The sequence below is a fragment of the Heterodontus francisci genome, chromosome 8 (genome assembly GCF_036365525.1).
Source record: "Heterodontus francisci isolate sHetFra1 chromosome 8, sHetFra1.hap1, whole genome shotgun sequence".
NCBI classification, from domain to species: domain Eukaryota; kingdom Metazoa; phylum Chordata; class Chondrichthyes; order Heterodontiformes; family Heterodontidae; genus Heterodontus; species Heterodontus francisci.
In genome coordinates, this window is record NC_090378.1 from 125,540,522 (window position 1) to 125,556,635 (window position 16,114).

Consider the following 16,114-nt stretch of genomic DNA (forward strand, 5'->3'; position numbering starts at 1 on the left):
CTGAGAGAGAGTGAGAAAGGAGGGGCAGAGAGAGAGAGAGAAAAAGGAGGGGCAGAGAGAGAGAGAAAAAGGAGCGGCAGAGAGAGAGAGAAAGGAGGGACAGGGAGAGAGAGAGGGAGAAAGGAGGGACAGGGAGAGAGAGAGGGAGAAAGGAGGGACAGGGAGAGAGGGAGAGAAAGGAGGGACAGGGGGAGGGAGAGAGGCGGAAAGGAGGGACAGGGAGGGAGAGAGAGAGAGAAAAAGGAGGGACAGGGAGAGTGAGAGAGAAGAGAGAGGGATAGAAAGGAGGGAGCGGGATAGAAAGGAGGGAGCGGGATAGAAAGGTGGGAGAGGGACAGAAAGGAGGGACAGGGAGAGAAAGAGAAAGAAAGGAGGGAGAGGGAGAGAAAGGAGGGACAGGGACAGAGAGAGAGGGAGCAAGAAAGGAGGGACAGGGAGAGAGAGAGAAAGGAGGGACAGGGAGAGAGAGAGAGAAAGGAGGGACAGGGAGAGAGAGAGAGATAGGAGGGGCAGAGAGAGAGAGAGAGATAGGAGGGGCAGAGAGAGAGAGAGAAAGGAGGGGCAGAGAGAGAGAGAGAAAGGAGGGGCAGAGAGAGAGAGAGAGAAAGGAGGGGCAGAGAGAGAGAGAGAAAGGAGGGGCAGAGAGAGAGAGAGAAAGGAGGGGCAGAGAGAGAGAGAGAAAGGAGGGGCAGAGAGAGAGAGAGAAAGGAGGGGCAGCGAGAGAGAGAGAAAGGAGGGGCAGAGAGAGAGAGAGAGAAATGAGGGGCAGAGAGAGAGAGGGAAAGGAGGGGCAGAGAGAGAGAGAGAGAGAAAGGAGGGGCTGAGAGAGAGAGAGAGAGAAAGGAGGGGCAGAGAGAGAGAGAGAAAGGAGGGGCAGAGAGAGAGAGAGAAAGGAGGGGCAGAGAGAGAGAGAGAAAGGAGGGGCAGAGAGAGAGAAAAAGAAGGGGCAGAGAGAGAGAGAAAGGTGGGGCAGGGAGAGGGAGAGAAAGGTGGGGCAGGGAGAGGGAGAGAAAGGTGGGGCAGAGAGAGAGAGAGAAAGGTGGGGCAGAGAGAGAGAGAGAAAGGTGGGGCAGAGAGAGAGAGAGAAAGGTGGGGCAGAGAGAGAGAGAGAAATGAGGGGCAGAGAGAGAGAGAGAGAAAGGAGGGGCAGAGAGAGAGAGAAAGGAGGGGCAGAGAGAGAGAGAGAGAGAGAGAGAGAAAGGAGGGGCAGAGAGAGAGAGAGAAAGGAGGGGCAGAGAGAGAGAGAGAGAGAAAGGAGGGGCAGAGAGAGAGAGAGAGAGAAAGGAGGGGCAGAGAGAGAGAGAGCAAGGAGGGGCAAAGAGAGAGAGAGAGCAAGGAGGGGCAAAGAGAGAGAGAGAGCAAGGAGGGGCAAAGAGAGAGAGAGAGCAAGGAGGGGCAAAGAGAGAGAGAGAACAAGGAGGGGCAGAGAGAGAGAGAGAGAGAGCAAGGAGAGTCAGAGAGAGAGAGAGCAAGGAGGGGCAGAGCGAGAGAGAGAGCAAGGAGGGGCAGATAGAGAGCGAGCAAGGAGGGGCAGAGAGCGAGAAAGAGAGACTGGGGGACAGTGAGAGAGAAAGAGAGACGGGGGGACAGTGAGGGAGAAAGAGAGATGGGGGGACAGTGAGAGAGAGGGAAAGGAGGGACAGGGAGAGAGAGGGAAAGGAGGGGCGGAGAAAGAGAGAGCAAGGAGGGGCAGAGAGAGAGAGAGAGAGAAAAGAGGGAGAGAGAGAGAGAAAGGAGGGAGAGGGAGGGGGAGAGAGAGAGATAGAAAGGAGGGAGAGGGAGGGAGAGAGAGAGAAAGGAGGGAGAGGGAGGGGGAGAGAGAGAGAGAGAAAGGAGGGAGAGGGAGGGAGAGAGAGAAAGAAAGGAGGGACAGGGAGAGAGAGAAAGGAGGGAGAGGGAGAGAAAGGAGTGAGAGGGAGAGGGAGAAAAAGGAGGGAGAGGGAGATGGCGTAAAAGCAGGGAGAGGGAGAGGGAGAAAAAGGAGGGAGAGGGAGAGAGACAGGAGGGACAGGGAGAGGGAGAGAGAGAGAAAGGAGGGACCAGGGATAGGGAGAGAGAGAGAAAGGAGGGACCAGGGATAGGGAGAGAGAAAGGAGGGATAGGGAGAGAGAGAGAAAGGAGGGACAGGGAGAGAGAGCGAGAAAGGAGGGACAGGGAGAGGGAGAGAGAAAGGAGGGACAGGGATAGGGAGAGAGAAAGGAGGGACAGGGATAGGGAGAGAAAGAGAAAGGAGGGACCAGGGATAGGGAGAGAGAGAGAAAGGAGCGACAGGGATAGGGAGAGAGAGAGTAAGGAGGGACCAGGGATAGGGAGAGAGAAAAAGGTGGGATAGGGAGAGAGAGAGAGAATGGAGGGACAGGGAGAGGGAGAGAGAAAGGAGGGACCAGGGATAGGGAGAGAGAAAGGAGGGATAGGGAGAGAGAGAGAGAGAAAGGAGGGACAGGGAGAGGGAGAGAGAAAGGAGGGACAGGGAGAGGGAGAGGGAGAGAGAAAGGAGGGACAGGGATAGGGAGAGAGAGAGAAAGGAGGGACCATGGATAGGGAGAGAGAAAGGAGGGACAGTGATAGGGAGAGAGAGAGAGGAAGGAGGGACCAGGGATAGGGAGAGAGAGCGAAAGGAGGGACCAGGAGAGAGAGAGAGAAAGGAGGGACAGGGAGAGAGAGAGAGAGAGAAAGGAGGGACAGGGAGAGAGAGAGAGAGAGGAAGAAAGGAGGGACAGGGAGGGAGGGAGAGGGAGAAAGGAGGGACAGGGAGGGAGGAGGGACAGGGAGAGAGAGGGAGAGAGGAGGGACAGGGAGAGAGAGAGAGAAAGGAGGGACAGGGAGAGAGAGAGAGAAAGGAGGGACAGGGAGAGAGAGAGAGAAAGGAGGGAGAGGGAGAGAAAGGAGTGAGAGGGAGAGGGAGAAAAGGGAGGGAGAGGGAGATGGCGAAAAAGGAGGGAGAGGGAGAGAGACAGGAGGGACAGGGAGAGGGAGAGAGAGAGAAAGGAGGGACCAGGGATAGGGAGAGAGAGAGAAAGGAGGGACCAGGGATAGGGAGAGAGAAAGGAGGGATAGGGAGAGAGAGAGAAAGGAGGGATAGGGAGAGAGAGAGAAAGGAGGGACAGAGAGAGAGAGAGAAAGGAGGGACAGAGAGAGAGAGAGAAAGGAGGGACAGGGAGAGGGAGAGAGAAAGGAGGGACAGGGAGAGGGAGAGAGAAAGGAGGGACAGGGAGAGGGAGAGAAATGAGGGGCAGAGAGAGAGAGAGAAAGGAGGGGCAGAGAGAGAGAGAGAGAGAGAAAGGAGGGGCAGAGAGAGAGAGAGAGAAAGGAGGGGCAGAGAGAGAGAGAGAGAAAGGAGGGGCAGAGAGAGAGAGAGAGAGAGAAAGGAGGGGCAGAGAGAGAGAGAGAGAGAGAAAGGAGGGGCAGAGAGAGAGAGAGAGAGAGAGAGAGAAAGGAGGGGCAGAGAGAGAGAGAGAGAGAAAGGAGGGGCAGAGAGAGAGAGAGAGAGCAAGGAGGGTCAGAGAGAGAGAGAGCAAGGAGGGTCAGAGAGAGAGAGAGCAAGGAGGGTCAGAGAGAGAGAGAGAGCAAGGAGGGGCAGAGAGAGAGAGAGAGCAAGGAGGGGCAGAGAGAGAGAGAGAACAAGGAGGGGCAGAGAGAGGGAGAGAGCAAGGAGGGTCAGAGAGAGAGAGAGCAAGGAGGGGCAGAGCGAGAGAGAGAGCAAGGAGGGGCAGAGAGAGAGCGAGCAAGGAGGGGCAGAGAGCGAGAAAGAGAGACGGGGGGACAGTGAGAGAGAAAGAGCGATGGGGGGACAGTGAGGGAGAAAGAGAGACGGGGGGACAGTGAGAGAGAGGGAAAGGAGGGACAGTGAGAGAGAGGGAAAGGAGGGACTGAGAAAGAGAGAGCAAGGAGGGGCAGAGAGAGAGAGAGAGAGAGAAAAGAGGGAGAGAGAGAGAGAGAGAAAGGAGGGAGAGGGAGGGGGAGAGAGAGAGATAGAAAGGAGGGAGAGAGAGAGAAAGGAGGGAGAGGGAGGGGGAGAGAGAGAGAGAGAAAGGAGGGAGAGGGAGGGAGAGAGAGAAAGAAAGGAGGGAGAGGGAGAGAGAGAAAGGAGGGAGAGGGAGAGAAAGGAGTGAGAGGGAGAGGGAGAAAAGGGAGGGAGAGGGAGATGGCGAAAAAGGAGGGAGAGGGAGAGAGACAGGAGGGACAGGGAGAGGGAGAGAGAGAGAAAGGAGGGACCAGGGATAGGGAGAGAGAGAGAAAGGAGGGACCAGGGATAGGGAGAGAGAAAGGAGGGATAGGGAGAGAGAGAGAAAGGAGGGACAGGGAGAGGGAGAGAGAAAGGAGGGACAGGGATAGGGAGAGAGAAAGGAGGGACAAGGATAGGGAGAGAGAGAGAAAGGAGGGACCAGGGATAGGGAGAGAGAGAGAAAGGAGGGACAGGGATAGGGAGAGAGAGAGGAAGGAGGGACCAGGGATAGGGAGAGGGAAAGGAGGGATAGGGAGAGAGAGGGAGAAAGGAGGGACAGGGAGAGGGAGAGAGAAAGGAGGGACCAGGGATAGGGAGAGAGAAAGGAGGGATAGGGAGAGAGAGAGAGAGAGAAAGGAAGGACAGGGAGAGGGAGAGAGAAAGGAGGGACAGGGAGAGAGAGAGAGAAAGGAGGGACAGGGGGAGAGAGAGAGAGAAAGGAGGGACGGAGAGAGAGAGAGAGAAGAGAGAGGGAGAGAAAGAAGGGAGCGGGATAGAAAGGAGGGAGAGGGAGAGAAAGGAGCGACAGGGAGAGGGAGAGAAAAGAGCGACAGGGAGAGAAAGGAGGGACAGGGACAGGGAGAGAGAAAGGAGGGACAGGGAGAGGGAGAGAAAGGAGGGAGAGGGAGAGAAAGGAGCGACAGGGAGAGAAAGGAGCGACAGGGAGAGAAAGGAGCGACAGGGAGAGGGAGAGAAAAGAGCGACAGGGAGAGAAAGGAGGGAGAGAGAAAGGAGGGAGAGGGAGAGAAAGGAGGGAGAGGGAGAGGGAGAGAAAGGAGGGAGAGGGAGAGAAAGGAGGGAGAGGGAGAGAAAGTAGGGAGAGGGAGAGAAAGTAGGGCGAGGGAGAGAAGAGAGGGAGAGAAAGGAGGGAGAGAGGGAGAGAAAGGAGGGACAGGGAGAGAGAGAAAGGAGGGGCAGGGAGAGAGAGAGACAGAAAGGAGGGGCAGCGAATGAGAGAGAGACAGAAAGGAGGGGCAGCGAATGAGAGAGAGACAGAAAGGAGGGACAGCGAATGAGAGAGAGACAGAAAGGAGGGACAGGGAACGAGAGAGAGACAGAAAGGAGGGACAGGGAACGAGAGAGAGAAAGCAGGGACAGACAGAGAGAGATGAGGGAGGAAGGGGGGACAGAATGAGGGGGGCAGAGGGAGAAAGGGGGGACAGAGAGAGGGGGCAGAGGGAGAAAGGGGTGACAGAGAGAGGGGCAGAGGGAGAAAGGGGGGACAGAGAGAGGAGGCATAGGGAGAAAGGGTGTACAAAAAGAGTGTGGATGACTCAGAAGGGGGGAACAACACAGTGGGGGGGAGGGGACACAGGGAGAGATACAGAGGAGTGATCAAGATCACTCCTGGCAGTTGAACATCTATCCTGAATACTCAGCTTCACTAAAAGAGTTTGGGCAAACATTGACTACTTGTGCAAGCAAAAAAAATGCCAGGTATCTCACTAAATCAGTGTCCACCATAGTGATGAGAAAGTTACTCAATAAAAAAAAAGAATTTGGCAGCGTTCAATGCAAGGAGTATTGAAAGTAAAGCAGATGAGCTGAGGGCACAGATAGACATGTGGCAGTATGATATCATAGATATTACAGAAACGTGGCTTAAGGAGGGACAGGAACGGCCAACGTTCCTGGTTATAGGGTTTTCATACACGATAGAGAGGGGGATAAGAAAGGAGGGGGAGTGGCAATTTTGGTTAAGGAAACTATTACAGCTGTGAGGAGGAATAATATATTGGAAGGTGTATCAAATGAGGCCAAATGGATTGAGCTAAGAAACAAAAAAGGGGCAATCACATTGCTGGGAGTGTACAATAGAGCCCCAGACAGTCAGAGCGAGATAGAAGAGCAGATATGTAGGCAAATCTCTTGAGAAGTGCAAGAATAGTGGGGCCATAATAGTATTAACTGGGATAGTTTTACTGTGAAAGGAATTGAAGGAGCAGAATTCTTGAGGTGCATTCAGGAGAACTTTTTTGCCCAGTATGTAGCAAGTCCAACAAGAGAGGGCGCAGTTTTAGACTTAGTTTTAGGAAATGAAGATGGGCAGGTGGAAGGGGTGGCAGTGGGAGAGCATTTTGGTGGTAGTGATCATAATTCAGTCAGTTTTAACATAATTATGTAAAAGGACAAGGATAGAACAGGAGTTAGAGTTCTCAATTGGAGCAAGGCCAATTTTACTAAACTGAGGAGAGATTTTGCGAAAGTGGACTGGAAACAGCTACTTGAAGGTAAATCAGTGTCAGAGCAGTGGGAGGTATTCAAAGGGGAGATTCAAGGGGTTCAGGATAAAGATGTCCCCCACAAAGCAAAAGGGTGAGGCGGCCAAATCTAGAGCCCATGGATGTCAAGGTGCTTGCAAGGTAAGATAAGGCAGGAAAGAAAAGCTTACGTCAGACACTGAGAACTCAATACTACAAAAAGCCGAGAGGAATATAGAAAGTGGAGGGATGAAATCAAAAAGGAAATTAGGAAAGCAAAGAGAGGGCATGAAAGAATAATGGCAAGAAAAATCAAGGTGAACCCAACAATGTTTTATCAATATATTAAGAGTAAGAGGATAAATAAGGAGAGAGTAGGGCCCATAAAAGACCAAAAAGGTAACCTATGTGTAGGAGCGGAAGATCTTGGTATGGTTCTTAATGAACACTTTGCATCTGTCTTCACAAAAGAGAGGGACGATGCAGACGTTGTAGTTAAGGAGGAAGAGTGTGAAGTATTAGATGTGATAAACATAGGGAGAGAGGAAGTATTAATGGGATTAGCATCCGTGAAAGTTGATAAATCACCAGGGACAGATGAAATGTATCCTAGGCTGTTAAAAGAAGCAAGAAAGGAAATAGCAGAGGGTCTGACCGTCATTTTCCCGTCCTCGCTGGATACAGGTGTGGTGCCGGAGGACTGGAAAATTGTTGATGTTGTACCTTTGTTTAAAAAGGGAGCGAGGGTTAGACCGAATAATTACAGGCCAGTCAGTCTAACCTCAGTAGTGGGCAAATTATTGGAATCTATTCTGAGGGACAGGATCAACTGTCACCTAGAAAGGCACAGGTTAATCAAGGATAGTCAGCATGGATTTGTTAAGGGAAGATCTTGTTTGACCAACTTGATTGAATATTTTGAAGAAGTAACAAGGAAGATAGATGAGGGTAGTGCAGTTGATGTGGTCTACATGGATTTTAGCAAAGCTTTTGACATGGCAGACTGAGTAAAAAAAATCCCTATGGGATCCTGGGAAATGCAGCAAGGTGGATACAAAATTGGCTCAGTGGCAGGAAACAAAGAGTAATTGTTGACGGCTGTTTTAGTGACTGGAGGGCTGTTTGCAGTGGCGTTCTGCAAGGCTCAGTACTGGGTGCCCTGCTTTTTGTGGTGTATATTCAAGATTTGGACGTTTTGGATTGTAGGGGGCATGATCAAGAAGTTTGCGGATGACACAAAGATTGGCCGTGTGGTAGATAGCGAGGATGATAGCTGTAGGCTGCAGGAAGATATTGATGGTCTGGTCAGATGGGCAGAAAAGTGGCAAATGGAATTCAGTTTGGAGAAGTGTGAGGTGATGCATTTGGGGAAGTCAAACCAGGCAAAGGAATACACGATTAATGGGAAAATACTGAGAAGTATAGAGGAAGTAAGGGACCTTGGAATGAATGTGCACAGATCCCTGAAGGTAGCAGGACAGGTCGATAAGGTGGTTAAGAAGGCATATGGAATCCTTTCCTTTATTAACAGAAGTATAGAATACAAGAACAGGGAGGTTATGCTGGAACTGTATAGATCATTGGTTTCGGCCACAACTTGAGTACTGTGTGCAGTTCTGGTCACCTCATTACAGAAAGGATGTAATTGCACGAGAGAGGGTACAAAGGAGATTTACGAAGATGTTGCCAGGACTGGTAAAATGCAGCTATGAGGAAAGATGGGATAGGCTGGGGTGGTTCTCCTCGGAACAGAGAAGGGTGAGGGGCGATCTGATTGAAATGTCCAAAATTTAGAGGGGCCTGGATAGAGTGGAGGTGAAGGGTCAGTTCACCTTAGCAGAGAGGTCAGTGACGAGGGGGCATAGATTTAAAGTGATTGGTCGAAAAATTAGAGGGGAGATGAGGAAAAGATTTTTCACCCAGAGGGTGGTGATGGTCTGAAACTCACTGTCTGAAAGGGTAGTTGAGGCAGAAACCCTCAACTCATTCAAAAGGAGTCTGGATATGCACCTCAAGTGTCCTAAGCTGCAGGGCTACAGACCAAATGCTGGAAGGTGGGATTAGAATGGGTGGATCGTTTTTCGGCCAGCACAGACACGATGGGCCATGTGGCCTCTTTCTGTGCCTTAAACTTTCTATGATTCGAAATTCATCTTCTCATTTAAAGCTTCTTCAGAAAAATGCACATTTGTTGTTTTGATATATAAGATAAATTTTTAATACCTGTATCTTTCTGAAATTGTAATGTGGCCTCCCATGCGAAAAGGTTGGAGAACCCTGATCTTAACCATAGTGTAGTTATACCACTTGAACAGGTTCATTTAAAGTATGATGATGTTTCTCATTTAAAATAATCATTTGAAACCGTAAAGTGCAGCATAATGATTAGCTTTTTATCCCCACAATAAAAACACAGCTCTTCTGTTGACTTAATTTTATTTCGGCTTTTTTCATGAAAATGCGATTTAACTGGCAAAGCTTGGGAGTTGCAAATGAGGTGTTAAAGAGCCACAGGTTGCCGACCCCTGAGTTAGGACATGGTTTGTGTATCTTAACTCCAAGTACTCCTCTTGTTTCGTAACCCTTAATACCCTTACCTACAAAAAAACTATTCATCTCAGTTTTGAAATTTTCCATTGATTAATCTGCACCAGTTTTTTGGGGGAGAGTTTTCTAGATTTTCACTGCCCTTTGTGCGAAGAGTGCTTCCTGACATCAGTCCTGAATGGCCTAGCTGTAATTTTAAGTTTGTAACCCCCTTGTTCTGAACTTCCTCACCAGATGAAATAGTTTTGCTCCACTGTATCTAATCCTTTAATCATCTTAAACATTTCAATCAGATCACTCCTTAGTCTTCTATACTCGGGGAATATAAGCCTCACCTATCCAACCTGTCATCTTAATTTAACCCTGGTATTCTGATTAACCTGCACTGCATCCCCTTCAAACCAGAATAGGCTTCCTGAGGTATGGTGCCCAGAACTGACCAGTACTCCAGATACGGTCTGATTAAAGCTTTATATAACTGAAGTATAACTTCCATCCCTTTGTGTTCCTGCCCTTTTGAGATAAATGCCAACATCCTATTAGTTTTTTTTTGTACATGCCCGCTAGCTTTTAGTGATTTCAGTACTTAGACCCCTAAATCACTCTCCTCATTTCCAGTTACCGGCATCTCATCATTTAGGAAATACACGGACTTCTGTGTTGCTCCATCTGCTAAAGCTTTTCCCATTCACTTAATCTCTCAATGTACCTTTGCAGAAATACTTTCTGCACCCATTTTTGCACTATGGTGCCATTTAAATTTGCATCAGCAGCAAACTTAGATATACAGCTCTCTATTCCTTCATCCAAGTCATTTATAAATAGAGCAAAAACCTGAGGTTCCAGCACAAATTCCTGGAGGATGTCATCAGTCACATTCTGTCAATTTGAATACATATCCATTATCCTTGCTGTCTCCCATCTCTTAACCAGTTCCTTATCCACACCAATAGGTTGCCTCCAATTCTATGTGCTCTCATTTTTGCTAACCATCTGTTATGTGGAACTTTGCACAGTGCCTTTTGAAAGTCCATGTAAATGATATCCATGGGCACTCCCTTATTGACCATGTTAGTGACCTCCTGAAAATATCCAGCTAGGTTTGTTGACATGACTTACCCTTTACAAATCCATGCTTGCTTTCTCTGAACAATTCATATTTGTTCAAGTGTTCAGTCACTTTGTACCTAATAACAGATTCTAGTAACCTGACTTTACACCCCTCGGTGACAGGTAGCAGCTCTGTTCAAATTGCCTTCCAAATGGCCTTCACATTTCTACGCACTAATGAGGGTGTGTAGAAAACCCTGGGCTGCTTATGAGGTAATTGTTTAAAAGTAAAAAGCAATCCAAATTCGAAAAAGGTAAATGACTTGTTTCCACTCGTCATTGCTGCTCTGTTCTCATAGGAAGATTAGGAACAGGAGTAGGCCATTCAATTAAATCATGGCTGATCTGAACCTCAATGCCATCTAGCCGTCTTGGCTGCATATCCCCTGATATCCTTCCCAGCAAAAATCTGTCCATCTTGTAATATTACTTGTTCCTTTGATAGGTGTACTATTGTAAGATTCACAGGATCACAGGACTACAAGTAATATCCTAGGAATATGTGGGTTTTTATTACAACTTAACTAGAACATATATATGCACAGCTACTGCACATGCACATCTACACACATCCCACTCTATTGAGCTACACCCACAACTCCCTGGTTATGTGTGATGTGACATCAATTCCTGCGTTGACCTTCAATTACAGCCTCTTAAGGTGGTCCCACAACATCCCTCTTTTTCCCAAGATAAAAGCATATGTACAACATACAATAATGTTGCGGTTTGACCTAACTATACACGAGTATTGCTGAAAATAGAGACATGTTGTCGAAGCTTTTTGTCTTGCACTCATCAGGTCAATCCGCAAGAATACCGATGCAAGGGAAAACAACAACTTTATATTGTATGAAAAGAGAGTGCTGATTGGTTGGCAAATGAACTCTGATTGGTAGAGGCATTGCCACGGAAAATGCATCAGTTAACTGCCAAGCTTTGTTTGAAATTTAAACCAGGCAGCTTGACTCTGGTCAATACCTTGCTAGTTACACTTCTCCACGGGTCACGACATATACTTAAATGTTTACCCAGTGACCGATATGGTCAATCACAGGCACTATTTTTATCCCAGAATAAAATACACCAAACAGGTTTTGTTAATAAACAACAAAATTAGTTTATTATAAAACAAGACATAACCAGTAACAAAGCAAAACATTAACAAACAGATTGAAATGTGAAAGTTCCCTTTTCCCTGAGCTCCTCACACACACACACAGTGGTTAACCGAAAAAGAGATACTCTCTTTAGAGCTCTATTACAAAAAAAACGGAAAAAGAATACATTGGCCAAATACTTGCTAATTCTTGAAGAAAAAAAGATATGGAAAGATGTCAATTGTTTCTTTTTTGGTTTGGCATCCCAAAGATGCATAGACGGCTTTCACTGCGATCTTCCTCTGGAGTAATTTGTTCAGGCAGCATCGAGGTTTTATCGGGCAGGATTTTCCAACGTCTCAGGAGAAATGTGGCAGCAGGGGTTTCAAACAGGCCTTTCAGGACGAATGCCATCAATTTCTCTATTTCTTACATATGCTCCTAAGAGCTTTTCAAAGAGATGGAACAGGCTGAGCTGGTGTTTTGTCCTTCAGGTTAATTTCTGAAACTCCAACTGACTGTCCAAAGCGAAACCAAAAACAATCTCAAGAGTCAAGCCTCCTGACCTCTATAAATCTTGACCTGTCACTTCTCTGTAAACATCTTCTCCAAGTCAAAAAGCCCCTGCTGGGTAATTATCTGAAGACAGGTAACTTTCAGCAAGGGTTGTTTACAAACCAAGTCCGAAAGACCTTACAATGACCTCTTTTTAAAAAAATTAAGTCCAGTATCTATGTAATCATTTTTCCAGTTTTAAAACACAAGTCCTCAAAAATTTGGCAAATGGAGTAGAATGTATGAAAATGTGAAATGAGAATGAACTTTGGCAGGAAGAATAGTAAAGCAGCATATTATTTAAATGGAGAGAGATTGCAGAACTCTGAAGTACAGAGGAATCTAGGTGTCCTGGTGCATGAATCACAAAAGGTTGGTATGCAGCTACAGCAAGTGATTAGGAAGGTAATGGAATGTTGGCATTTATTGCAAGTGGAATCAAATATAAAAATAAGGATGTTTTGCTGCAGTTGTATAGGGTATTGGTGAGACCACGTCTGGAGTACAGTTTTGTTCTCCTTATTTAAGAAAGGACATAAATGCATTGGAGTTAGTTCAGAGAAGGTTCACTTGAATGATAAATGGAATGGGGGGCGGCGGTTATCTTAAGAACGGTTGATAGGTTGTGTCTGGATCCATTGGTGTTTAGAAGAATGAGAGGTGATCTAATTGAAACATAGAAGATCCTGAGGGGACTTGACAGGGTGGATGCTGAAAGGATGTTTCCCCTTGTAGGACAGACTAGAAGTAGGGGACACAGTTTAAAAATAAGGGGTCTCCCATTTAAGATGGTGATGAAGAGAAATTTTTTTCTCTTCCCCAGAGAGCGGTGAAGGCAGAGTCATTAAATATTTTTAAGGCAGAGATAGATAAATTCTTGACTAACAAAGGAGTCAAAGGTTATAGGGGGTAGGCGGGAAAGTGGAGTTGAGGCCACAATCAGATCAGCCATGATTTTATTAAATGGTGGAGCAGGCTCCAAGGGGCCGATTGGCCTACTGCTCCTAATACGTAGGTAGAAGCTCCTTTACCACGAGGTTATTGATTAATCCTGCCTCATTTCACATTCCCAAGTATGGAATTGCCTGCTCCCTAGTTGAGTCTAGAATGTACTGCTCTAAGCAATTATCCTGAATAGTCTTTTATGGCACAGAAGGAGGCCATTTGGCCCAGTGGCTCCATGTCTGCTCTCCATGGTGCTATCCAGTCAGTCCCACTCCTTCTTTTGTTAATGCTTCGTGAGGACACTCACTATAGCCTAACATGGACAGTCAGCCTGTAACCTACTCCTCGACATTCCCTCTCTGTCAATGTCCAGCAGCAGGTTCCCCAAAAGCCGTATACACTCTATGAACTGATTTTCCACCTGTGCCAATCTAATTCACCCAATCTATATGTAGATTAAAATCACCCTGCAGGATGATCTTGCTTTTTTATATAAATATAGGACTTTTACAGGTTTTCTTTTTCACAGTCACACTTCTTTTACAGGCTCTCTGCTTTACAGGTCTTTTTGTATAGCTATAATTTTCTGTCTCCTTTTTTAGACAGGTTCGTTTTTCAGGCCTACTTGTAAGACTGAGCTGATTGCTCTTTGTTTCCAGAATCACAGAGTTATTACAGCACAGAAGGAGGGTGCAGTCATGTCCGAACTGGCTGTCTGAAAGAGCAACTCCCTCAGTTTACAGAGTTTGTTTAGTTTTTTTTCAACAGAGCAGTTTTGTTTCTGCAGAGAGCGGCAGCTTTTAGTACCAGCAGCTGCCACAGCCAGCCTTTTGACTTTTGCTAGACCTCCAGTGGCGCTGTTGTGCTCTTCCCACTCTTTTCGGCTTGGGCCCTGCCCACGAAGCTCAAAACCCTGGAAACCCGAGCAGTTATGGCTGGCACTGCTGATTGGTTGAAAGCTCTGATCCCCTGGCAAACTGCCTACACTGCTCAGAGTTTCAACATCTGTCTGCAGTCCTAGCTCGTTGCACTATTTTGGGGTCTCCTGCCAACTGCTCTCTGCCTGCGTCTTCAGCCGCTCTTGGTAGGCAAATCGGCTGTTCTTTGTTTACTCTTGGTGTGCTCTTCAGAAAAAATAAATCAAATGTTGCCACAATGTAATATTTAGTGGTCTTCAGAAAAGTATATCCCAAATGTTGCCAGCATACAATATCACTTGTTTCTGTGGTATGTAAGATTCACAGGACTCCAAGTAATAGCCAAAGAATACGTGGGTTTTTATTATAACTGATTGCATGTATATTTGTGTGTACTTATATACATATACACACACACACAACTACTGCATGAGCACATCTACACAGATCTCACTCTGTCAGGCTACACCCACAACTCCCTGGTCATTGTGACATGACATCACTTCCTCTGGTGACCTTCATATACAGCCCGTTAAGGTGGTCCTCTGCTTAGGAGGTCCCACAACAGATATCTGTCTTGAAAGCTTCAATTGACCCTCAGCATCCCTAGCTTTTTGGGGGGGAAAGAGGTCCAGATTTCCGCTACCTTTTGTGTGGAAAAAGTGCTTCCTGACACCATCCCTGAATGGCACAGCTCTAATTTTAAGATTATATCCCCTTGGTCTGGACTGTCCCACCAGAGAAAATATTTTCTCTTTCTTTATACTATGAACACCTTTTATGATCTTAAATAACTCAATCAGATCACCCCTTAATCTTCTAAACTCAATGGAATACAAGCCTAGTTATGCAACCTGGGCTCATAAATTAACCCTTTTAGCCCCAGTGTCATTCTAGTGAATCTGACCTTGCATCTCCTCTGAGACCAATATATTCTTCCTGAGTTGCGGTGCCCAGAAATGAACATGGGAATTCAGACGGGATCTGACCAGAGTTTTATAAATAGTCATGTAGGAGAGAGCATTGCAATCAGAAGCTGAGGATCTAAACCTGCATGTTTCTGTTGTTTCTCTCTAGGTCAGTCGAATTCTGTACAGCTTTTCTACTGCTTTTCGTCGATCTTCCAAACAAACAGTAGAAGTAAAAGACATGGGAGATGCAAGTCCTGAGAGTGACAGCTACAGCTTCACTGTTTCTCTTGAAGTGAAGGAGGATGATGGAAAAGGCAATTTCAGGTGAAACAAAGTTGAAGTGTATGTCATTTCAAAGTGGGCGCAGGGATGATGTTACTTTGGGGATTGGTGCTGAGCCCCCACCCTTCAAAGTGCGGCGCAGTGCAGGCTATTGATAATGTTACACTGATTGTTCCTCTGTCATTATTCAGTCTTAAAATAAAAGAAGATTTGCATTTAGCGTTTTTCATGACCTTTTATACAGTGCATTTCACAACCTTTGAAAGTGATTTATAGTACTTTAGAAATGTAGTTGCAGTTGTAAAGTAGGAAACTCAGCAGCCAATTTGTGCAAGGCACACATCATTCGTAACAAAATGGATGAATTGTCAGCACAAATAGAAATAAATATGTATGATGTGATAGCCATTACACAGATGTGGCTGCAAGGTGACCAAGGCTGGGACCTGAATATTCAAGGATACTTGACATTTCGGAAGGACAGGAAGTGAGGAAAAGGTGGTGGGATAGCTCTGTTAATTAAGGATGACATTAGTGCAATATTGAGAGATGACCTTAGTTCTAAAGATTAAGATGTAGAATCAGTTTGGTTAGAGCTAAGAAATAGCAAAGGTAAGAAGTCACTTCTGGGAGTAGTTTATAGGCCCCCTAACAGTAGATACACTGTTGGACAGAGTGTAAGGGAAGAAATTATGGGGCTTGTAAGAAAGGTACAGCAATAATCATGGGTGATTTTAATCTTCATATAGATTGGACGAATCAGATTGGCAAAGGTAGCCTGAAAGATGAGTTTGTAGAGTGTATTCGGGGCAGTTTCTTAGAGCCAACTAGGGAGCAGGCTGTTCTAGACCTGGTTATTTGCAATGAGTCAGGATTAATTAATGACCTCATAGTAAAGGACCCTCTAGGTAGCAGTGATCATAACATGATTGAATTTCGCATTCAGTTTGAGGGTGAGAAATGTGGGTCTAAGGCTAGTGTTTTAAACTTAAATGAAAGCAATTACAAGGGTATGAAGGTAGAGCTGGCTAAAGTGAACAGGGACATTAGGTTAAAAGGTAAGAGCAGAGATGCAGTGGCAGACATTTAAGGAGATATTTCATAACACTCAGCAAAGATACATTCCATTGAGAAAGAAAGACTCGATGACTCTATCCGTGGCTAACTAATAAAGTTAAGGATAGTATCAAATTGAAAGAAAATATGTACAAAGATTAATGGTAGGTCAGAGATTGGACAATTTAAAAACCAGCAAAGAATGACAAAATAAAGAATGAGGAGGGGAGAAATTAGAGTATGAGAGGAAGTTTGCTAGAAATAT

At 46.4% G+C, this 16,114-nt stretch overlaps 1 protein-coding gene across 1 annotated transcript in view; it reads left to right on the forward strand.

Moving 5' to 3' along the window:
• The window catches only part of LOC137373267 (rab GTPase-activating protein 1-like), a 600,347-nt gene that overhangs the window by 94,361 nt on the left and 489,872 nt on the right, over positions 1 to 16,114 (forward strand). The window contains exon 6 of the mRNA XM_068038116.1: positions 14,678 to 14,835. Within this exon, the coding sequence (XP_067894217.1) occupies positions 14,678 to 14,835 (158 nt within the window). The remainder of the gene's footprint in view (positions 1 to 14,677; positions 14,836 to 16,114) is intronic.